At 40.8% G+C, this 24,764-nt stretch overlaps 1 protein-coding gene across 5 annotated transcripts in view; it reads left to right on the forward strand.

Moving 5' to 3' along the window:
• Positions 1–24,764, forward strand: part of ELMO1 (engulfment and cell motility 1) — a 459,394-nt gene that overhangs the window by 304,500 nt on the left and 130,130 nt on the right. For 4 of the 5 annotated variants that reach the window (XM_045005400.1, XM_045005399.1, XM_045005401.1 and 1 more), the window contains one exon: positions 8,758–8,894. In XM_045005400.1, the coding sequence (XP_044861335.1) occupies positions 8,758–8,894 (137 nt within the window). Of the gene's footprint in view, positions 1–3,137; positions 3,173–8,757; positions 8,895–24,764 lie in introns of those variants that run through there. The other variant, XM_045005403.1, reaches the window with a different exon arrangement.

A 24,764-nucleotide genomic window follows, 5' to 3' on the forward strand; every position in this document is an offset into this window, starting at 1 on the left:
CTGAAAGAAGTTAAATGTCATGCCCAACATGAGGCAATGTCATGGTGGCACAGTTGGACTAGATTCTATAGGTCCTAGTCATTTTCTAACCACTGTACAAATCTGTAACTTGGGTATAATGATACTTATCTCCTATAAACATTTTGAGCTCTATGGATGACAAACACATTATAAGAGTTAAGTATTGATTGATTGTTGAGACTTTTCTTAAACAAATTATCCAGCAATCATTTCAATATCATGGAGGAAAGTTCAGTGTATTTTTCTGATATACATGATGAGTTCTTTGGAATGAGCAGAGAATGACTTATTATAAAAGGTATCTCTCTCTCCCCTTTTAAGTGAGATAACATTAATGTCAAGTGATCCTATTTATGTGGTTGAGTGAATCATTTATTTGATTAATTTAGCTTCTCTCCCTCTGCTCTTGGAATATCTGCAATCATGTAGCAGTTTTATCAAATTTATTCATTACCCAAATGTACTCAATAAAATCTTCAGATTTTATTTTGTGGACTGATTGTGCATATTGCCATCCAAGTTGAGTTTTTACATGTGATTAATCACATTGTATTATTTTCCAGTGACTTTATAATCCTTAACATCAAGAGAAGAGCTTGAAGAAGCTCTCTGGCTTTGAATCTTTCAGGGGGATAGCAGTGCAGGGAGAGGTTGCAGATAAATTGGAGTATGACATTTTTCAACCTTTTATTTTGTGGCTCTCGCATATTTTGTCTGAGGTACTGTGACAATTACCAAGGGTACAATCTGGACTGATGAACAGCTGTGTCCCCTCAATTCTTCAACCTGTTGTGCCCTTTACACTGCTTTGTTATTAGAGCTACCACTCCTGGTCTGCTCTCACACAGCCACTCAGTTATATTGTATGAATGCTATAACCAGCCACTCATGAATTACACTGTAGAACAACACCGGCAAATTCCCAGTCCCAGACTCTCACTCAAAAATGTGCATTTTGTACTGCCCAGCTCTCTCTCAGACAATACAAGCTCATATAAAGTCTGTCATTTTATTAATACAAAATGATATGTACAAATCCTGCTTCCCAAAGGAGCTTCCCAAACACTTCAGTCCAAACAAACTGTTTAGATAAAAACCATAAAACAAGTTTAACTACAAAAGGTAGATTTTAAGTGATTACAAGTAATGAGGCACAAAAGTCAGAATTGGTTACAAGAAAATAAAAGTAAAACGCAACTAATGCCAAGTTAACAAGCTAGTGTGAATTCAAAGCTAAGTGTCTCTCACCACATGTTTCAGCAGGCTTACTGGCTGAATCTCTTTCAGTCAGGATCCCTCCTCCAGTCCAATGCTGCTGCTTTGTTCTTGAAGTGTTGTCGATACCATGAATAGAGAGAAAGGGAGAGATAATTTGGGGCATCTGCTCCCCTTTCTTATAGCTCTTTCTCTTCTTCAAGAATCATCTCCAGCTGAGGCTCAGGGGATGGAAAGCCTGTGTGGATGGGATCCCCCAGCTGTTTCTTTGTCAAGATTTAGATTTTCCCCACATACTCTTTCCTGCCAAAGAATGGCCCCTAAACCAGGTGATGGTCCATTCAATTTTGTTGACATCTGGCTGAGGCATCGGCTAGCCTTTTGTCTCTGGGGAACTGGTTTAAGGCTGCTCCCCCAGACTTGGAACATGTCTTAGTAATACCATACAGAGGAATCTTATAACTGTACATATCATATTGCCACAGATGTTTTACCAGGACAATAATAATTAGCAAATTATGAGTTTTCAAATGATACCTCACAAGGCATACTTTGTACAAAATTTATCATAGTCTTGTAAAAGAGGTGAACATAGGGGTACAGACTGTCACAGACTCCTAGTAAAATTAGACATGCACAATTTATTGCTTGGATGCAGAATTTAATTTTCACTTGTTGTGTATTTGGTTGTCACGGGTTTTGTTACTATGGCAACTGAGTTAGACTATTAAGGGATAGCTCAGCCGGTTGAAACCGGCTGAGTGAGCTCTCTGTTTCTGTAAATAAAATGGAGGTTTTGGTTAGCTGTCTGCTCTCTGGCCTCAAGTGATTGCTTCCTACACCGGCTGCCCCTAGGACATAACACTGGCGATGAGGGTGGGATCCTGGTGCTGCTCCAGTAACAGAAGGAAGTAGAAGTCAAGGTAAAGACCAAACAAAGAAAAAAAGCTGCTTGTTTGCACTGACTGTGAAAGTGAAACTAAAAATCATGGCTACTCTGACCAGGCCCCTGGAGCCTTTTGATGAGAATACAGAGCAGTGGCATGTGTATACTGAGCGTTTTGAGCTTTTTGGTATTGCAAATGACATTACAGAAGCGAAGAAGGTGCCAATATTCTTAACTGTTGTAGGGGCTAAAACCTACTCTCTGCTACGCAGCTTACTACACCCTGTTAAGCCTGAGACTAAATCTTACAGTGACATTGTGGAAATCCTGGGGTCTCATTTCTCCCCAAAACCACTGGTAATTGTTGAAAGATATAGGTTCCACAAAAGAGACCAAAAGGAAGATGAAACAGTTGTACAATTTGTAGCCATTTTAAAAAAGCTAGCAGAACACTGTGAATTTAAAGAGATGTTAAATGATGCCCTGCGTGACAGGTTAGTGTGTGGCCTCTGCAGTGAAACTAAACGGAAGCGCCTACTGACAAAGGCTCAGCTTACATTACAGAAGGCTGTTGATATTGCTGTCTCCATGGAACTGGCTACAAGGGAGGCACAATACATCGGTGCATCCCCTAGGGTGCAAAAAGTGTCACAAGAACTGACCCACAAAACGGTGCAGAGTCAAGAATGTTACCGCTGTGGTAAGCTGGGTCACCAGGCATCAGAATGCTGGTGTAAGGACCTGGTGTGTCGACACTGTGGCAAAAAGGGACACATTGAGTATGCCTGTAAACAAAAGAAAAAGAGGCCTGTGGTCTGGCTGACAAAAAAGACCGAACCTTTAGCCCAGGGCAGCCAGTTTTGGCTCGGAATTATACTTCCAGAGCTAAATGGGTCCCGGCCACAGTCATCACTCAAACAGGACCTGTTTCCTATACAGTCCGGACTGCAGAGAATCTTACCTGGCGGCGACATGTAGATCAGCTGTTGCCAGGTCATGCCAGTCTTCAGGACCCATCTGCAGTTGAGGGGTCTGACTTCACCCCTCCTGGTGAGACACCGAATCATGAGTCACCTGTTCCTGACTGTTCTCCTCCATTACTGCCGGCAGCTGAGAGCTGCCCAGCACGAGCTGATACCACCTCCTCACCTATTCGTGCTGCGGACCCTGAGCCCCTAGTACTTTCGGGTGCAACAACACCAGAAGTTCGCCGTAATCCACCTAGAGACAGAAGGCCTCCTCATTGGCTGGATCTTTAGTTAGGGCGAACCCACGGTTATGGGGCAAAATAATCCCCAGGGTTTAGCCGGGAATGGAGGCAGTCTACCCTCCTTCTCTAGTTTAGTGTGTCTTTTATTTAGGGGATGTTCTTATTAGGGGGGGAGGAATATGTTGTGTATTTGGTTGTCACGGGTTTTGTTACTATGGCAACTGAGTTAGACTATTAAGGGATAGCTCAGCCGGTTTCAACTGGCTGAGTGAGCTCTCTGTTTCTGTAAATAAAATGGAGGTTTTGGTTAGCTGTCTGCTCTCTGGCCTCAAGTGATTGCTTCCTACACCGGCTGCCCCTAGGACATAACATCACTCTCCCTACATTTACCATAGCAATGGGATGTGAATGTGGTCCTAGCTGTTACAAGTGTCTAGCTTGTTTAATTGTCTCTGTGCAAGGACTTTGTGAGGGATTTTGAGATATCTATCCTCATGCAGTGTGTTGAATGTGTAAATTTAAGATTAGTTTATGGCAAGTGTTTGTGTGAGGTAAAGCTACCACTGAAATTTTCACAGAAATCAAGCACAGAAGGTGTATGAGCACAACTGAAGTGAAATAGTTTTTAATTTTTCACAAATATTCATGGACCTTTCCCCTTCCCCTCACTCTACTACTTATTACACTAAAGGAATACTGCACGCTTCATGATTATTCATTTTCTTTGATCTTGTTGATTTTTATAGCTCCGCTAGAAGATGGACTCTCTTACTTATTTAGTCCATAGTACATGCAATATGGTCAAGATTTTCATAAGTAAGTAGCAGTTTTGGGCTTTCATACTTGCTAAGAACTTTCAGATAATCTGGCCCCTTTTGAAAGTGCTAACTGCCTTCTGAAAAACAGGCCCCTTAAAGATGTCCCAAATTGGGCACCCAAAATCATGAGCTGATTTTGAAAATAATGGCCTATATGTTTCTAATTTTTAAAGCTCATTTTTCATGTAATAATAGTAGTAGTAGTAGTAATATTAATATCTAGCTTTTATATAGCGTTTTTCATTTGTAGATTTCAAAAGTACTTTACAAAGGAGGTGACTATCATTATCCCTGTTTTACAGTGGGGAAGCTGAGGCACGGGGCTGTGGGGCGGGGGGTGGTGGTGGTGAGTGAGTTGCCCACGGTCCATCAGCAAGCCAGCAGCAGCACCAGGAATAGAACCTTGGTCTTCTGAGTGTAAATCCAGTGCCCTATCATTAGGCCCTGCTGCTCTGTCAGTGTCTGCTTCTTTCTTTGTTTCTCTTTCTATTACTTTTCCAGTATTGCTAAAAACAATAATAATTAAAAACTTCTGTTGGTTCCCCCCACCCCCAAGGTGAAGGGGTGCTGGGAATTTTTTGAAGAGAGAGGAAGAGGTCAATTTTTTCCCCAAAAAAACCTCTATGTTTAAGTGGTAGCCATATAACTTACATTTATCTGTGCAATACCGGTATCACCTGCTCAACTAGTGGCCTTAGATTCATGCTTGTGAGTTGTGAAAAGCTGACACCCCAGCCAGTTGCACTGGCTCACTCATCCTTTCCAGGAACTGTCTTGGATGCACAACTTTTTGCAATCTATACCCACTTTGACATTTAAATCTGTAGCGTTCTCCATGTCAGACATTTATCAGAACATACTGTAAACACTGTCATTCCAAGAGCAGGCTGATGTGAACATTCAGAGATCAACCTATTCTTAGTGCCATCAGGAAAAAACCCTGCCCTGATTTTATTTCTTTCTCTGATGAGAAGAGGGTTCCAGAAATGAGGAGGGGAAGGAGGAACAGGTGATTTTTTTTTCATTTTTCCTGTTGTTGTTTTCTTCCCAGAGAGGGGCAACAAAAGGTGTAACAACAAATCTATTTAAAATATGAGTAATCTGGGGAGCCTAAATGTCTTTTAAAATAGACAGCCAACATGTAATTAGGTGAACCTCTGAAAAAGCAGGCATAAAAATATTGCCTTGCAGAAATTAGCTGTGTTTTCTCAGGTGCCATTTCTGATCAGTACATTAACTGCAGTTCCTTTCCTGAAGTCACACTCAGAGAGGAACTAGAAGTTTGAAGGACTACTTGAATCCCATTAGGTGGCACACAAAGCTCCAGCTCAGAGAAATAGGCATAAGAATTTTGCTAGGAAAGGAGAATTAACAAATTCTTAGCCTGATTTATACAGAACAGATTTTCCTTCTGATTTGTCTTTCAAAGGAGGTCTCAGAGAAACATAAGGCATGATGATGATATTAATATTCAACAAAGATAAGTAACCATGATGATTTAAGTCCCTGAGCCGTAGCCATATATTTGTGTGTTTTTATATAATAACAAATTTGGCTAGTTCCTGCTAGTAGAAATGTGTTTGACAGTGCTGTGCCTAGGGTCAGGAATATTACAAGTAGGCTCCATGCAATGTTCCCCAAATTGGTCTGACAATGAACCTCAGTTTTAGCTTGCCACTTAGAGTTGTGCAAAATATTACATAGTAATACTGACCACTCCCTAAATTTGCCCACTCCTCAGAGAGAAAAGATGGCCTTCTGGTGAAGACATTCAGCCAGAGACTCAAGATATGGGTAGAGTTTCCGCTTCTGCTGCAAACACCCTGTTCTGTGACTTTGACCAACTCACATAATCTTTCTGTACCTCAGTTCTCTATCTGTGCAGTGGGTATAATAATGTTGCTTTTCTCTCTTGTGTTGTCTGTCTTGTCCATTTAGGTTTAAAGCTCTTTGGAGTATGGATTCTCTTTTACTATGCGTTTATACAGCATTTAGCAAAATGGGCTGTGATTTGGTTGGAGACTTTAGACACTACCAAATATTAATAATAATATTTGATTCAAGGCTCTTCCATGAAACCGGATAGTTTTACATTCGTTTTCCAGACAAATAAAAGTGTCATTGAAGTTCAGCATGGAATTTTTTCTACCATGTGGATATCTATGGAAATTTTGAGGTACCTCTTCACGATGCAGTTCTGAATTTTGAGTCTGGTTAGTTGGGATTAGCATGGTTTAAGACATATTAGCACTGATCTTCTGATTGATTTGAGTTGCCCCATTTGGATTGAGAGGAGTTATTTTTACTCTTTCTCTAGGTTGAAAAGATGTTGGAAAGTTACAGTCTGTTGACTAGTTAGAAAAACATAGGCCTCCCCCACATTTTTTTTTTTTTTTTTTTTACAATCAAAATAAGAATACAGCTTGGTGCTTCTTATTATGAGGAGCATGCCTGGGAATTGATGATCAAGTTTCTGCAAATCAATACATTTTGTATTAATTTTGATTTATTGATGTCTTTATTTTTAAACAAGAAGGAACTGTGATTAGCCTGGGCTCTGAGAAGGATTCGAGAGAGGCCAGCATACCTCTTGGTTACTGCCTTGTTTCTTGGTCTGATTTATACAGCCAAGGCACTGACTGCATTCTTCTGCCTGACATTATTTTATTTCTCCTCATCATTATAATATTTTATGACTTAAGGACAAGCACACTCTGAGAACCCGTTCTGTTGTGCCACTGCCATTATTACAGGCCGAAGGCCTGATAATTGGAAATGCTGGGCACTCATGACTCCAATTGAAATGAAGGGAAGCTGAAGGTGCTCTGAAAAACAGGCCTCTGGCATTTTATTTTTTTAAGGGATTGAGGCCTTACTCAGAAATTGAGCTGCTGCCTTGACCAATTCCCCCTTGACTACACAGCCTTGGAAATGAATGGATTTAATTTGATTAGAATGAGACCTGAACTCTTAAATTAACTCTGACTCTAGCTCTATAGTCAAGAAATTGATCAGATTTTAATCTGACATTACAATTAAACCTCATGTGTGCGATTAAGCTTCCGAGTTTTGCCTCCATAATTGGAATGTTGCACCTCAGGAAAGATCAGAGACCCTTTTTCTTTGATGCACTATGTAATTCCATGCACAATGTGTTCCTATAGCAGCAGCAACTGCCATGGCAAAGGTAATTATACATACCGAATAGAAAGACAGGTTTTGAAAAGAGACATCACGCCCAAGCGGCTGTAGCAGGAGAGGAGCCAGGCCCAAGAGAAGAGGCATGTGTTCTTCATCATTGGGCATCTCTCAGTCAGGTAGTTCTGTCTGGATACCCCCAAAGAGTTTTCATGTCTAGTCTGGCAAATTTAATCGGGAGGAAGAGGTTACGAAGGATAGTGAGGCATGTGTGGGAGCCCAGGTTGGGAGGCAGTTTGCTCAAAGGGTACACGATGTTACTGTTCTAGTAATTTGTCACATAGGCTGCTTGTCTAACCACCACTCATTTGTTCCTGATGGTAGGTGAGGTTGCTGCTGTAAGAGTCTGTGAGTTGCTAATGAGAAAGATTAGGAGGCTGTTGATGTGGAGGAAAGCTGAGGTTAATTGAGATGAAGGATGGATATATCAAGGATGGGCTCAGACTACCCGATAGTCTTTGTGATACTGGCCAGCAGCATGGTGAAGGAAACTGTGTCAATTGCAGCAGCGTATGTGGTAAAATGTCCTTTGGGGTAATTTGTCCACCAGTGGACAGATTTTCAAAAGTGCTCAACTCCCAGCAGCTGCCATTGCCCTCAGTTTTGCCCTCAGATTCTGAAAATCTGGCCATAGCTCAGTAAGTCCCACAGGAGAGAACAACCTCTCTGAGCAGAATATCTTCTTCCTTTTTGTGTCTCACAGGCCTTCTTTACTCTCTTTTTTTTCTTTTGTTTTAAAATGTATACTTGACTTTAGGGTTGAAGAGAATTGCACAGAGAAAGTTTGTATTCAGTTTCTTCTTTAAAAAAAAACTTCTTCAATGTGTGGAACAGGGCTCCGTTTGGCTGTTTATACAACTAAAATAAATGGAAACATATTAATCATCTCTACACTTTCACACAGAAAATCACTTTCTCTGATACCTCTTTGGCATACCACCACAGAAAACGGGAACTCATCGGCTACTGCTAGCGGAGCTTGTTCTTTGATCAGACATTGGTTTTCTGTCCTACTGCTTTGATTCAGTGTCTACTTCTCAGTCAGCATAGCTTTGGTGTACTTATTGCTAAGAGTGGGGCGAATTCTTCTTTTGATGACCTGGCTTGGAGTTTTTTCTATGCCTTTCTTCGTCCTAGCCTGCACGGTAAAGCTCCACACAAACAACTTGCTGAGAGACTGTCCAGAGAAGTAGCTAGTTGCTGTCTCCTGCAAAGAGGTTCTATACTGTCTTTCATTCACTTTTACGTTGCAGATCAGGGCAGGCTTTCCAATGTGGTGTGTTTACACCTCTATCCTGATTAGAAATACATATCCTGAGAATTACTGTATTTTCCAGCTGTGGGTGTTTTTTTCCAGTTTGGGTCCTGCCTGTTAATAATTGTTTTTTCCCCTTCTCTTATGTCTTTAGCCAGTGAGACCTGCAATGATTTCCACCCCATGTTCTTCACGCATGACAGATCATTTGAGGAGTTTTTCTGCATCTGCATCCAGCTGTTGAATAAGACGTGGAAGGAAATGAGGGCAACCTCTGAAGACTTCAACAAGGCAAGAGAGGGGAAATTAGTTGACAGAGTTCTAAGACATGGATGTGTGCTCTTAACTGAGGCACAAGGGATTTATACATTCCTCTCCCAATTACTTCTCTTGAGTTACTCCTGTGTAAATCCCTTGCATGTCAATGTTGAGAAACCAAAGAGCAGTGGATGGGAGGGTCTGTGGAGCCTTTCTGACCTTTTTCAGTTGTGTTACACTGCAGACTCTGAAGATAAATGCTTGAGGGGCAACTTTGCCTTTTTATATTGTTAATACCATTCTGAAGTGCTGCAGCCCTCAAGGTTGTAAATAATGCAGGGAGAGTACAACAATGATAATTCTGTGCATCCTTTCATTTCATTTGGATGTCCTGAGTGCTGAAATGGTAAAATATTCAAGAGTGGATATGATCCTGCTGCAGCTTTAAGTGTTGTGCATGTCAGCAGCTGCGGTTTGAAGTAACAAAGCTTGCAATGCTAAGACTTATTAGAAGAGATTTGAACACTGACGTCTGGAATTCTATATTCCAGCCAGACTTGCCAGCAGGTACCCTCAAACTTGCTGGCCCGTTTGACTGGCTCTTGATACCCTTGCCCAAGGCTGGGAATAGAGACGTTGATGGAGAATGAATACTGGAGCCTCTAACAGCTCCAGTGTTCAATACACAGAGTCTTATTGGCATTAGACTTGGATGCTTCATGCCTAATGCCAAACTGAAATGTAGCTGAAAGAGGGTTGGCTGCTCAAGTGAGGAAAAACAGTCTTCCCTAGATAAAGTAGTGGTGGATCTTCAGGACAGTGTGGACTGGCCATCTTTTAGATACAGATAGCTGCCAATGAGGACATATGCTCTGGCAAGAGGAGGAAGGGATGCCCATGAAAAAGCACACTGTTCTTGTGTGGGATTTTCTTAATACACTTCTGTAGTTGACTGGCCAAGTATTTACTACCCCAAAATGCGTCAGCAAGACAATTCACTGGATAGTTTGAAAATTTAACTCACATGTATAAAGATGCCAACGCTTTTTAAGAAGTCGTCGTAATAAGTGACTATATTTAACAAGTACATGAATGGATGTTGATCACTGAAGCTATATTATCATCCCAGCCCAATAAGGATTTGGTTTGTAATTGCTCTCACACTGAATTGAGAATATACAACTAGTTATCCTAGTGGATTAGTTTAATAGGGCAGTCCCATTTCTGACAACAGACAATCCCCAAAAAGATTCAGTGGAGGATGAAAATTAATATATTTATTTTTTAGTATTATACATTGTTCTGGGGTTCTTTGGAAGACCAAGCACAGTTGCCTCTCTGTTGTAATGTACTATTTAAACTTTTCAAAGGATAGGCTCTTTTAACCCTTCCTTTTACGGATGAGTGTCTCTTTGGAGACAGCACAGAGCAATCCCCAAAGGATGCAGTTTGTTGTCATACATGACAAATTGCTTCTCCTCACATTCTATCTTCATAAGCCTTACGATCAGTTTTTAGTTTGAATAACCTTTTTATCATCCTGGTAATGTCTGAAAGTACCACTTTCATACCTTTTGTTAATCACTTGAGATGTGGAATTCTTTTTCCCTGAAGCTCAGTTGGAAACTCAGTATACTGGAGTAAGGCTCTTGGAACCTAACATTTCTGCTTGAAAGCTACTCTGTGGTCTTTAATCATAATGAAGAAGGGATAGCTCTTTTAATTTAAATTTTGATTAATCAAAGTAAATTGGACATTCTAGAGGTATTAAGAGGTTTTACAACCTAGCTTGTGTGCACATTTGGAGACTTATTCCCCATCTCTCACACTATAGAAAGGTGTATTGCTAGAAGTCGAATCGTTGGGAACTCCCCAGTACTTGAGTTGGTTCCTTAGTCTATTCTTAAGGCTTTGGTAAACCATAGATAAAGACTTTATTTCAGTGGTGAAATCCAGCCACTACACTCCATGCTGGGGAGATTCCATCACTGTTCATTGATTTTAAAGCTTTTTTAATAGCAGCATACGGTTTGAAGAATTCTATTGTGTGTTTTCAAAGAGATCTGTAAGAGCTCATGCTTTTTCTTTTAAACTCTCCCTCATTAAACTTCTTGTCAGCCCTGGCTATTACACTCACATGCATTAGAAAGAGACTCTAATGTTCCTCATATCTTAAAGAAGAAGGATGTTAACATTATAACTGTAACCTTTTTTCAGAGTCTTAATATAGAGCTAGAAATCTGTATAGAATAATTCAGTCAGGCAGCTAAACTTATATTGTGCCTTTATGACATACTATAGGGCTTACATTATTTATATCTGGTGGGTACTGTAGAAAAATTAAGATGTAGTTAGACCCACAAATGGAAACAACTCCATTTTACTTGAAACCTGTCTGTTTTTGGAGTGCACAGGTGATCAAAGAGCCTTTAGCATGCTATGTCATCAGCTGTTGTTTGTAAAAGTGTGGCATGGTTTGTGCCTTTGTAAATATAATATTTCCTAGCTGTACATAATCATTCATCTTGTATATTGGTACATGGGATGGTTGTGTCTCAGTTTTACTGACAGGTCTGAGATTAATGTGAGTGAACTAGGGAGCACTGAGTTAGTCCAGGGGATTGGTAATGGAATACAGAACCTTTCATCGATAGGGTACAGGTTTAAATCTAGCTCAGTAGGGACTAAATGGGAGATGACTGTTTGGTGTCCTATGTAAAAGATGTTTGGTGATCACATAAACCTACCACACCACAACAGCTTGTGCTGATTGGCCCTTTGTTGCCCATCTCGTCAGAGACTGTCTTCACTGCAAAAAGTAGTAACTGGAGTCCAGAGAGAGAGAGAGAGAGAGAGAGAAAGACACACACACACTATGGGGCAAGCAACCAAAGAAGGAGGTGTCAAATCATTTGAGAGCTAATCCCCAGATGAGCCACAAGGAGGTGCCCCAACAGTGAGTAGTAAACAGGATCACACTATCCTGGTTTTTGTAAAACCCCTGCATTCACTGGCCATCTGAAGGAGCAGTTGGCCATGTGAGCTGGTGAATTTGACAGCAGAGTAGGTTAGTGCATATGCATCTCATGGATCTCCCCCATGTGTCATATGCACCCTCCATGAAGTTTTCCTGTGAGCAACCCCCTGAGGCCAGCCCTCCTCCACACACACAGTAAAAACAATCCATGTTGAGTATGAGATTCTAGGGACTTTTGAGAGCGGTGAGCCTTAATGTAAGTCGGTGGCTCCAGAACCGACTGTGATTAGCATGCCAAAATCTCCTGTTCAAATCTTTGTCATCCCCAGTAAAACCATACCTTGTGAACTTTTCTCCCTCAGGACAAGAATCCTGCTTATAAATCAGCTATTTTTATTCTTAAATATAAACACTTCCTGAAAGTATTAAGCTGCTGTAATCATTTGCAGGGACTCAAACTCAGGCAGTTCAACATTTCAGAGGGACCTGTCTGGTTGTCTTGCATGAACATTCATCCATCAGACTGCCCTACTTAAGGCTTCTTGGCAGGTTCATGTTCAATTGGAATTGTAAATCCTGAGTCTTCCTGGACTTACTGTTGACCTCAAATGGTTCTCAATCAATATATAAAAAGTCTCTTCTTGCAGAAGCCACAGCACCTAGGTAGTCAAGAAAATTCACAGTACAACTCTAAGGAGTAAATTTGTTGTAGTGTATTCACAATTAAGATTTTCTAGTGGTAATGAAGGTGTAGACTGTATCATTTCAAGAAGGCTGACAGAATGACCTTCCCGAGATAAAGCCATGGACCACCAAAATCCAAAGCTTTTAAAGTCCTCACATCTCCTGCTTTGATTGAAGCAACTGCTGGAGGAGGAAATCTAATAAACCTATAACGTTTTTTTTTAAACTAAAGAGTTAAGATGCCTTCTTCTCAAGATTTTCCCTCATTGCAGAAATATAATTAATACATTTTACCATGTAGTCATTTGAGGTCATCCTTCTCAGATACTGAAGATATATTTTTATTGCCAAATAATGCTATATGCTATAAACTTTGCAAAGTTCAATTAAAACTGTTATTTCAAGTTACTGTACCAGACAAACCACAATAAAGCCCTAGACCTGTGTATCCATGAGGAGTCCCGGTACTTTATTGGGATGTCTCACTGGCAATGGCAGTCCATGGTACTAGATCCCAATGCAGGAATGGGGCATAAATTGACAATTTATGAGATTATATTAAGAACATGCACAAATCATATGAGACATATTGCAGGCATACATATAACAAACAGTGCTCTGTGTTGGGCAATAGTAAATTTAATAGGTAACATTCACACTGGCAGCAGATAAAAGCAATAAATACCTTTTGTGAATCCTGTAATTAAATACCAAAGCAAACACTGAGGCATTTGATGACCACAAATGACATTTATTGCTGACATACTCCAACACTCTGATAATTTCCCCTTGTTCTATGACAAGATAACAGAAAAGACAATGAGCATAATATGAAAAATATTATTTCTCTGCTTGGTGAGGATTTGAAAGGACTACGTTGCTTCTTTCTCAGATTCTCTAGTGACTTCATGTGGTAGGCATAGTTAGAATATATAATTACTCAAGGGCAGGTTTAGAATATGACTAATTGTTCAAGAGCAGGATTTAAAAGTGAATAATTATGTAAGCAGTATACTGAGGGAGGCAAAGGTTGTTTTTTTGTTTTTTTGTGTGTGTGTTTTTTGGGGTTTTTTTTGGTCCAGCACTACTTGTGATGAATAGAGAACACTTGGGAAAAGAGTATTTTCAAATGCTGTTTGAAAGTAGGGACTCTGGGGGATGTCCAGGGAGAGTGAAGTCATCAGTCTGGGGCCACTATAGCAAGCACTCAGTCACCTGCCTTGATGCATCCTCTGGCAAGAAGGTGGTACAGTTTGTGGCTGGAATGGTGATAAACTGTGTGCAGCTCACAGACTTTGTCTGAAATCTAGGCTTTATTTTGGACTTTGTGGTGAATTCCAGTTTCATGAGTATAACAAGAACCGACCAGGCCTTCCAAATGCCACTTGACATTATGTCCAAATTCACATTCACTCTGTTCCCATGAGGCAGCACAAAAAAAAGAAAAAATAGGAGAAAGTGACTTGTATCACTCTCGAGTGATTCCCTCTACTGGTAGTAATAATACTTAGCATGTTTTGTTCAGAATTAGCGAAGTATTATCCCCATTTTATATATAGGGAACAGAGGCACAAGGATATTAGTGACTTGCCCAAGAGAGACAAGATGTGTGAGGTAATATCTTTTATTGGAGCTCTTCTTTAGGTCTGACGTGCCCAGCATCACACAGGAAACCAATAGCAGAGCTAGGTATAGACCAAGGTCTCCAGACTACACTCCTTGCTCACCCACTGCATCACACTGACTCTAGATTTATGGAGCAGCCCCAACTGGTTCCAAAAGTCTTTCATCGTTCATCTATCTACCAGGACCCTCAAAGCGCCTGAATCACAGTAACTGCTTATATCCTTTGCTGAAGGAAACCAGTCACTTAATGGATGGCCAGAAAGAGGTACCGTGATGAGGGTTGGGGAGACAGATAAAGGAGAAAGGGAACATTAAAAGACCTGCATTGCCACCTGAAAGGGAAAAAAATAGGTAATGGAAAAATAAAAGTGAAAAGTAAAATCCAGTGTGCAGAACATGCTTTTCTTTTTAGTAGCGGTGTGCTAAGTAGCTCTTTACAGATGTTCACAAAAGTGTTTATTGTTTTCTTATGGGCATCTCAACATTCGTGAAGCAGTGAATGTAATTTTTTCTGGGTTGACTTTAGAAATGAAATGTTTGCATTTAACTAGGGAAAATGTTGGGATAGCTGAATGATTATACCCTTCTGTTAGCCTGATTAGAATTTCATTTGGTAATGCTTTGTTTATATTGGTCAGAGAGAATGCAAAATGGATAATTCTCCTGTAGAATAAATGTTGTATACCTCAGTCTCTGGCAGATTACTGAAAATTAAATTAACGCACCTGCAGCTATTAGCACTCTATTAATTTTTACTGGAAACAGATAATTGCTATGAATATATTGTTATTAATTGTGCAGTGCATGAAGTTAGCTAAACACTTTTTTTGGCAATTATAACTCATTTTACAAGTCTACTGTATGGCGTATATAGAAAGCGTGAGTTTTTTAATTGAAAACTACTATTCAAGAATAGTAGAAACCTGTTAGACTATAATTGGGTGCAGTGAAGTTATCAGGTCTATTCCATTAGCTTTGCTGTTTTAAACTATGCACTTTGGTATGTTACACTGTAAATCTATTCATTTAAGAAATTTCTTGTCGCATCTGGTCAATATTCTATTAAATCTGCTCTTTTAATGCACTGGAAATGTATCCATTTGGCAAATGTATCCTTCATCAGTTATTCATTTTAAAATAGCTTGGTATATAACTTCATCTATGTTTATCTATATCTTTCTGATCTACATCAGTATCCCACTAGATTGCCAAACCAAGACAATTACTGCAAAAGGCACCAGGAGGTTAAGTAGAGAAGATGCAGTCTTTGGATCTTTCTACAGATGGGTCAGAATGCAAAAATCAGATTAAAATTTCAACATTCTTACCTGAAAATGTGGGGTTGTTCAGATCAAAGGCACTTGTCACATAGATAACATTTTTCATCCTCTTCAACCTAACTCCTTTAAGCCCCTTTAAAACCCCCAGCCTCAACTAATATTGTAAAGAATGCATTCCTGTTTTTAAAAAACAGTTAATTGAGTTGGGTTTTATGAGATTATAAGCATTTAAATTGAACTTTGAAGTAGGGCTGTCGATTAATCGCAGTTAACTCACACAATTCAAAAAATTAATTGCAATTAAAAACATTAATCGCAATTAATCACAGTTTTAATCGCACTGTTAAACAATAGAATGCCAATTGAAATTTATTAAATATTTTGGATGTTTTTCTACATTTTCATTTATATTTAATTCTGTGTTGTAATTGAAATCATGTCTCCTGGAATGGTGGTTGAAGCATAAAGGGACATATGAATATTCAGCGTATCTGGCATATAAATATCTTGCGACACCGGCTACAACAGTGCCATGAGAATGCCTGTTATCATTTTCAGGTGACATTGTAAAACAAGAAGTGGGCAGGATTATATCCTGCATATGTAAACAAACTTGTTTGTCTGAGCGATTGGCTGAACAAGAAGTAGGGCTGTGGACTTGCAGGCTCTAAAATTTTACGTTTTATTTTTAAATGCAGGTTTTTTGTACATAATTCTACATTTGTAAGTTCAACTTTCATGACAAAGAGATTGCACTACAGTACTTATATTAAGTTAATTGAAAATATTATTTTTGGGGGTTTTTTTACAGTGCAAATACTTGTAATAAAAATAAATATAAAATGAGCACTGTACACTTTGTATTCTGTGTTGTAATTTAAGTTAATATATTTCAAAATGTAGAAAACATTCAAAATATTTAAATAAATGGTATTCTATTATTGTTTAATAGTGCGATTAATCGCGATTAATTTTTTTAATCGCTTGACAGCTGTACTTTGAAGCAATAAGAAAAAAAACTGCTGGCCCTTTTCTGCCCTCTATGATATACAAAGGTAAGCTCATAACTTAAAAAAAAACAACTTCTAGCTTTTGCACTGAAAATATCATGTCCTCACTTCCTTCTCTTTGCCAGATGGCTCTGTAATTTTTGGAAGACCTTCCTAAAATAGTGGTGTCGCATCAGGCTACAACTGGAGCTGTGCAGTAAGTGGGATGCTGATTAATGCAGTAATCCTGTAAAATTATCCCTGGAGGCAGAACGTTATGTGACCTCTGCATGGAGTTCCATTGAATTCATGGGAGCTCCATGCAGTTGTAAGTTACAGCCACATGAATCATTTTATCAGGATAAGGAGCTAAGAATAAAGCTCAGGTTACAGATATGTGTGGCCCCTTATTTTATGTAATCCAAAGACTTTGCCAAGGTCCTCCCGTGGGAAGGGAGGGCTTTATATTTCTAATGTGATTGTAGCAGGGTGGGAGAGGATACAGTGAAATAATCACATAGCTCTTTATCAGGAAGGAATTGTTATGGGGAAAACATTTTAAGGGTGTAATCCTGCCCCATTGAAATCAATGCCAGTTTTGCTATTGACTTCAATGGGGCCAGTTTTTCACCTTTTATTTTGCTTTCCAGTTCACCTTTCAGTTACATGGCAAACAGGAAGTGCAGAGAACACAAGAAGGTAATACTTGGGTAGGCATCATATTATTGTTGTTTTTTAAAAATCAAAAATTGTGTTCCACTGAAAAGGTGATTTTACATGAAGAGAAGACTGAGCACTGGTCTACACTACAAACTTATGTTGGTATACCTACGTCACTCAGGGTGTGGAGGTGGATTACCTACGCTCTTCTGTCAGAGTAGATAGCGTCTTCACTAAGCACTACAGCAGCACAGCTGCACCAGTGTAGTGCTGAAGTGTAAACAGGCCCTCAGACATAGACAACTGGTGCCTCCCCATACTGGGGGAGGGGAGGAACCAGCTAAAGGGAAAGACATGTGACCTCCCGACATGTCTCCTCCCTGCCCCCAACCCGGGCCCCCCCCAGCTATTCCTGCCCCCTCCCTAACCTATGTTACCTGTTGGGGAGGGTGCTCTGTCCTCCCTCTGTCCTCCCCCTGGCAGCCCGGCCTGGGTGGGGTTTGGGACAGAGCCACTCCTGTCCTCTGCTCCATGCAGCATAGCAGTTGCCTTGGCGAGAGCCTGGCTGGGGAGGGACGGCAGTGGCCACCCACTTCTTGCCTGGGCTCAGCTTCTGGGGACAGGGGCTGACTCCAAGCATGCCAGGGAGGAGGGAGGGTCCGCCACTGGTGCAACCAAGCGCTCTCCCAGGCAGCTGCTGCGCTGCATCAGGCAGCATCCCAGCGTGGCCAGAAGAGGCTCTGGCCCCGCCCCTTCTTCTTCCTGCCCGGGCAGCTGCTGTGGTGGCACTTGACCCTGCTTTCCCTCCATCCCTGAGGCATCACCTCTGCCCTCTGAGGTGGATGAATGCCAGCTTGGGTGCTGCCTAGAAAAAGAGAGATTGCCTAGGGCAGGGAACAAAAGGGGTGTGGGTCGACAAAATGTTAATCATAGAATCATAGAATCTCAGGGTTGGAAGGGACCTCAGGAGGTCATCTAGTCCAACCCCCTGCTCAAAGCAGGACCAAACCCAACTAAATCATCCCAGCCAGGGCTTTGTCAAGCCTGACCTTAAAAACCTCTAAGGAAGGAGATTCCACTACCTCCCTAGGTAACCCATTCCAGTTCTTCACCACCCTACTAGTGAAAAAGTTTTTCCTAATATCCAACCTAAAATGTTCATTACAATCAAAGCATCTAGGTAAATAAAATAAAATCTTTGCTCCTAATATGCAGTATCTTAGGTTAATTTTATCCTGCTGCTTAGGTTTCTGATTTTAATTTACTATGGTAGTTTATTATTCATTTTCTAATAAGAATTACAGTGTCTAGCCTTAGCTTCCCCCTTCTCTCTATCATGCAACACAGCCCAGACTAAACACAAGTGTCTTGTTGAATATTTGCAAACTGATGATGGGTCTCCTTTTCTAAAAGCCTGGATTCCCCTGACTGAATGGATTCTGCTCTTTCATTCCCTAATTAAGACCATTTGTTACTGTAGATCTCATACAGGTCTGCTTTAACACCCTGTAGATGGCAATTTAAAAAACTGTTGGCTCTTCATGTTTTCAAAGCACTCTTCATTTTCATCACTGTGGGTGCAAATAAGGCCACTAAACACCCTTAGCTTTCAATAGGGTGATTGTACTGTGAACTACTAGCGGTGCTTTTTTGTACTCGCTGTAAAAATGTTTGGCATTGGAAGAAATTCTGTTACTTTCATGCAGGCTGTATCAGTCAGTCAGTGAAATGATATAACAAAACTGTCACCCGAACAAAACCTGTTGTGATATTGCCACTGTCATTCTCTGTTTAAAGTGCTGATAAAAATCAAATCGTGGGAACCCCTCTCATCTTCAGATTTGTATTTCTTCTTTCTAATGTATGTTTCCATAATTTGGTTAAATCAGAGGTGCATGGCATATGGCTTTTTGCTGCATGAATTGCTGCTGATGTAAATGTCAGTGAGCATATAATTCTAGTTTTTCATTTTGTAAATCACAATGCATGGTTCAGCCTGAAAGCTCCCTAGACTATAGACCTTATTATAGGCGAATAAAAATAAAAAGGGGGGGGGGGGAGAGGGATGACGTCTGAGATTTTGTTTCAGTTGAAATGAGGTTATCATGATGAATGATGTAGCTGACAATGAGATTTTTATAGCCTGTCTTAGCGTAGCAGAGGAACTCAAATTATTATTGGCTCACTTTAAGTAATTGTAATCTAAATAGCACTGTGGTTGAAGAGAGGGAGTGAAAATCATTCAGATGACTTTTTCTTTTAAACAAAGCAAGATTTTCTTTTTGTCCTTATACAAGTGTCCTTGTTTGTCGTCTGAAATTTACATCTCTTGTGTTGTCTTGATCAAATACAGTGGTTGTCATTAAAAAGCCAACATTTACCAATTGGAGATGCCGCTGTTTCCCCCATTCTTAGAACAGGCGATAACAGCCCTGTGTTTGACAAAACGTGATCTAGATCTAGATGACTCACTGCACCTGGGTAAGCAGAGTTGGTGAGCCTTCAAAGCGATAAAGACAAATGAGTCTACCCTGCTGGAGGATAGAAAGAGACATGGTGAGTGAGAGATGGGCTTCCAAGTTAACCCAGTGAGCAAAATGAGAGTTGTTCACATCTCCTCACTGATTCAGTCTAATTACCTGCAGCCTCAGAAAGCCAGTACAGTAACTCCTCACTTAAAGTTGTCCCGGTTAACATTGTTTTGTTGTTACGTTGCTCGTTTAAAGTTGCACAATACTCCCTTATAATGTTGTTTGGCAGCTGCCTGCTTTGTCCACTGCTTGCAGGAAGAGCAGCCCCTTGCAGCTGGCTGGTGGGGTTTGGAGCCAGGGTGGACCGGCAGCCTCCTATCAGCTCTCCGCTCCCCTAAGTTCCCTGTGTGGCAGCTGCCCAGCAGGCTATCAGTTGCCGACAGTTCAGCTGTCCCTCCCCTCACTGCCATGTGCTGCTCCTGCCCTCTGCCTTGGAGCTGCTCCTGGGAGCCTCCTGCTTGCTATGCGGGGGAGAGGGAAAGAGGGGGGCTAATATCAGGGTGTCCCCCTCCCCCCTGCTCCTATCACCCACTTACTCTATCTCCATAGACCGGAGTGGAGGCGGGAGAACATGACAGGGCTCAGGACAGAGGGAGTTTGCATGCAGCAGCTGCTGTCTCAACTCCCTGATCTACTTAAAAAGGCAATGTACTTAGAGTGCGGTCAGTGTACTTAAAGGGGCAATGTAGCATTGTGCAAGTCGTGACTGCTGCATTGGACAAATAATTTGAGGTCACATGGGCGAATTGCCTTGGAGCCCAGAGGCAGTACAGAAATGAATACCAATCCCATTGTTAATATCACTGGAATAGAAACCAGAATCTCTGATTAAAGAACTTGCTGCCTCAGTTAAGGACAGTAAGAAATATGACTATGAAAACTGAAATGCTCAAGTTCTCTACTTGCATCAAGGATGTTAGGCTGGTAGGCTACTAATGGAGGGAACTGAAGTGTTGTGACACTTCGCAGGGTACCCAGTATTATGAGGCACTTCACCACCATCTGCCCATAGCATGAGGAAATCTTGTACTTGTCTTGTGCTAGCTATGGATCAGCTCCCTGAAATCACCTGCCTCAGGCAACACAAGCACTGTCTTCCAGGCCTCAAAAGGCCTTTCTCTCTCTCTCTCTCTCTCTATATATATATACAGGTTAGCAATAGGGGCACACCAACCCCTGAGTCCTCTGAGTTTTCCCTGTAATGTTCAGCCCCTTATCCACCTAAACACAGAATTACCAGGCCTGCTATTCCCAAAGGAACAGTACATTGCAATTTTGGAGCACAGCTCTGCTGTATACACAGCACTTATATATATTTATAGTGAAAACAAAAATAAGTTTATCATCAAAGAACAGAGATTCAAGTGATAGTGAGTATGACTATTGGAAACAAATGGTTACAGATAAAACAAGATTATAACTCACTTGCTAGAGACTAAACTTAATTAATGAGGTATTCCTCTATCTCTTACAAGAAAGCTTATCCCAAGTTCTTTTCCCATCATTTTCAACTAGTTTGGTTGAGATCTCCCTTCTCATAAGATCAAGCCCGCTGACACCTTGTCCTCACAGATTGAAGGACTGTCTAGTGGGTCATATGTATCCGTTATAGTTTCCAAAGTTCATTGTATAACCCCTAAACTGGATAACTCCTGCTTTTCACCTCATCCTGTTAACTTTCTCTCTTTGAAGATTTCATAATCCTTCATTAGCATTTGGTTCAGATTTATGAGTGGAGGCCCATTGTGAACCATATAATACTTAATTTACACGTAAACAGACAAAAAAAAAACCATTCCTTGACTGAAAGAGAGCCTGCTCTTCACCTTTGTTGGTGACAAGGCCCTAGACAGAGACCTGAAGAACATAATTTTCAGAGCTGTATGTGTGTTTTGCAGTGAGATTGATGACCAATGCGACACAGACTTATTAGAGACCTCACTTGACCCCTCTGGGTGAACTAGAATGTAGATACCAGACCCAGGGGATACACATCCCTTATTCCTGCTGCCAGTTGGCATCAAGAGGTCCCTAGGTCACAAGTGTCTAGGGAAATAGCTTCCACACATGGTTTGGACTGCATTATGACATGATTCACTCTGGAGGTGTATCTTAGGCTACATCTACACTGGGACTTAGGGCTGTGATTGCCAGCATGCATAGACATACTCACACTACCTCTCATTGAGCTAGTGCTCTAATAATAGTAGTGTAGCCACAGTAGCATGGGCTAGCTACCCTGAGTACATATCCGTGGGGTCCGGTTGTGTTTGTACTCTGGGTGACTAGCCAGTGCTACCACTCACCACTGCCTGTGTTACCATGGTTACCCTGCTATTTTTAGTGCACCAGCTCTGCGAGAGCTCCATGAGAGCTAGTGCAAGTATGTCTGACACGAGCTGGAAATCACACCCTCAGCGCCACTTGGAACTGTCCCCTTAGTGCTTTAATCTTCATGTCCCAACAAGACGAACTCAGCACTCCTTCCTTTGCCCTTCTGTTAATATGGGTCCTTATGGTAAGGCCTTATAAACCAAGATTATGCCTGCTCTGTATGGATATTCAAGACCCATTGGCATGTTTTATAAGAACAAGTGTTTGTCCTGTTGTGCTTAACCAAATGTCCTAGGGAAATTGGAAAGCCAGTTTATCCCTATTCGGTGTGAGCATATAAATAACCATCTAAAACTTATTTTAGTACAGCCTACTTCATAGTGAGAAGAGTGTCTGAAAAACACCAAATGGGGTTCTGGAACATGATTATTATTGCAAACACAGAAGTAAAGAGGGCAATTTCATAGTTGCCAACATTTTAAGATTCTTTTCCAAGGATTCTTCTCCAGCTAAGCCAGCGTATGGAAACTGCCAAAGAGCTGTGCGCCCATCCTGGTGGATTTTAGGTTACTTTTAATCTGAATGCTCAGACTCATAACTCCTCCTCCTTATTAAACTCCATTTTGTGATTTTATAAAAAATACACATAAACTAGTGATTGAGGAACTTCAAAAGTGGGATTCAGAACGAACAAACTCAGAAATTCAGATGCTTTTATGTTCCAGCTCCCTTCATCCTTTCTCCCCACCATGACCCCTTTCCCCCAACAGACTTATCCCTGTCTGTGGCTGTCATCTTGAGGGGCTGAGAGAGGCCCATTTGCTGCTACTGCTCATCCAGGCAGCACGGGGGAGGGAGGAATGGTAGGACTTTTCTCACAACCTGTGGCTTTTTCCTCACTTTCTCTGCTGAGAAGGGACAAGCCCCATAATCCAGCTGTCCCCACCAAACTGATTCTTTCCACCACCACCCTTTTCACCACCCAATAGGTAATCTCATTCAGTCTATTTGCTACTCTGCTCAGTGGCCACTAGAGATAGAAGGCAAAACAAACCCCGCAGGCTGTAGCAACGGCCACAGTCCCTGAGTTCTGAACAACTGGGACTGCTTGCAGCTATGTATTTTCATTACTGAAAGGAAACTGAAGAGCATTATTTAAGTTAAAAGACCAAAAAAATAAAACATCAAGCAAACATTACAATTTCCTCTTCCTAAATATGAACCTGGGCACTTGACCAAGCAAAGTGTCCCTTACAAGTACTAATAAAAACAATACCTTTTAATAATGAAGAAATCAAATTGGGCATTCTTTTTTTCCTGCCCAACTCCACATGCACTGTACTAGCAGACTGTTTGTTTGAGGACAAGAATTTTGCCATTGAGCTAGTGGATAAACCTCAGACACATGCACGCATGCACATTGTGAATGGGTACCAGCTATAGAAAAACTGTTGGGAGTAGTGTACTGTATTTTTAAAAATGAAAATCTCTATATAAAACTTTGTTGCACTAGTATGTTTTTCTTTGCGTTTTTGCCTTTGTTATAAAGAAAAACAGAATGTTTTGTAGCTGCTCAATTGGCTTTAGTTATTACCATGTGAAAGAGTTTGATGATTCTAATTTCCTCCTCTATGCTTCTTGATTTTAGTACTATAGTAACACTTCAATATCTGTTGTTAATTTGATGATAGCCAAGACTTTATTAGTTTTCTGCTATACCACCATCCGTACAATCACCAAATTCAAATGGCGGACTGGCAGTAGTTTAATTTAATTTTTGCTGAGTTAATTGTATAATTTGCATGCTGGCTATGCTTAGAAGTGGCTTCCTCTTTTGGAGATTGACACAGTTACAAGCTACTTTTTTCATTGTCCAATATGAAATATACATAAATAATCACTGTTTATTTAAAACCAAGTGTGAGGCAGAAAAAAATACAATGAGCCAGTATCATGTCATTTGTCAAACGTTAAAGAAGATAAGAAGAGTAGAGCTGGCCAGAAAACAAGAATTATAGGTTGTGAAAAATGTTGAGGTTTCAGAATTTTTCATTCCTCATGTGATGCAGGGAGGGAAGAGAGTAAGACCTCCACCCCAGAATAGCCCAGTGGTTAGGGCACTCACATGGAAGACCCGGGTTCCAGGGCTTGCTCTGCCTGATCCAGTGCACGCTCTTACTACTGGCCTGTTCTGGGAGTTTTGTCTGGTTTTGATGAGAACTTCCATCAAGGACCTAAGAAACCTTCCTAATGAAGGTTTTGTCAAAACTGATACGTTTTCACGAAAAGTTTGTTTTGACAAATCAGCATTTTCCAACAACAAGAGAAGTTCTGTCCAAAAATTCCAGGTCAGGCTCTGGAGAAGATTCTCCCTCTGATACAGTAGTCACCATTAGAATATCAGCATGTCCCAAGTTACTGTATGGAGATATCTGAGATCAGTTTTCACTTACACTTAGAAGAGGAGACTTATATAGCACATGCATGGTACAGGTTGGTGTGAAATTATCCAGGATATAATCTGGACCAATGAATAGCTGTGTGCCCTCAGTTCTCCAACAGAGGGTGCCTCTTGCACTGCTTTGCTGTGAGAGCTACCACTCCTGGTCTGCTCACACACAGCCTCCAGCAGGTGTTACTCCCAACTATATTGTATGAGTGCTATAGCACTCCATGAATTACACTGCAGAGTAACACCAGCAAATTCCCAGCCTCAGACTTCCCCAGAAATGTACATCCTGTCCTTCCTAGGTCTCTCCTGGACAATACAAGCTCATATAAAGTCTGTCATTTTATTAATAAAAAATGATATGCACAAATCC

The sequence above is a fragment of the Mauremys mutica genome, chromosome 2 (assembly GCF_020497125.1).
Source record: "Mauremys mutica isolate MM-2020 ecotype Southern chromosome 2, ASM2049712v1, whole genome shotgun sequence".
Classification (NCBI taxonomy): domain Eukaryota; kingdom Metazoa; phylum Chordata; order Testudines; family Geoemydidae; genus Mauremys; species Mauremys mutica.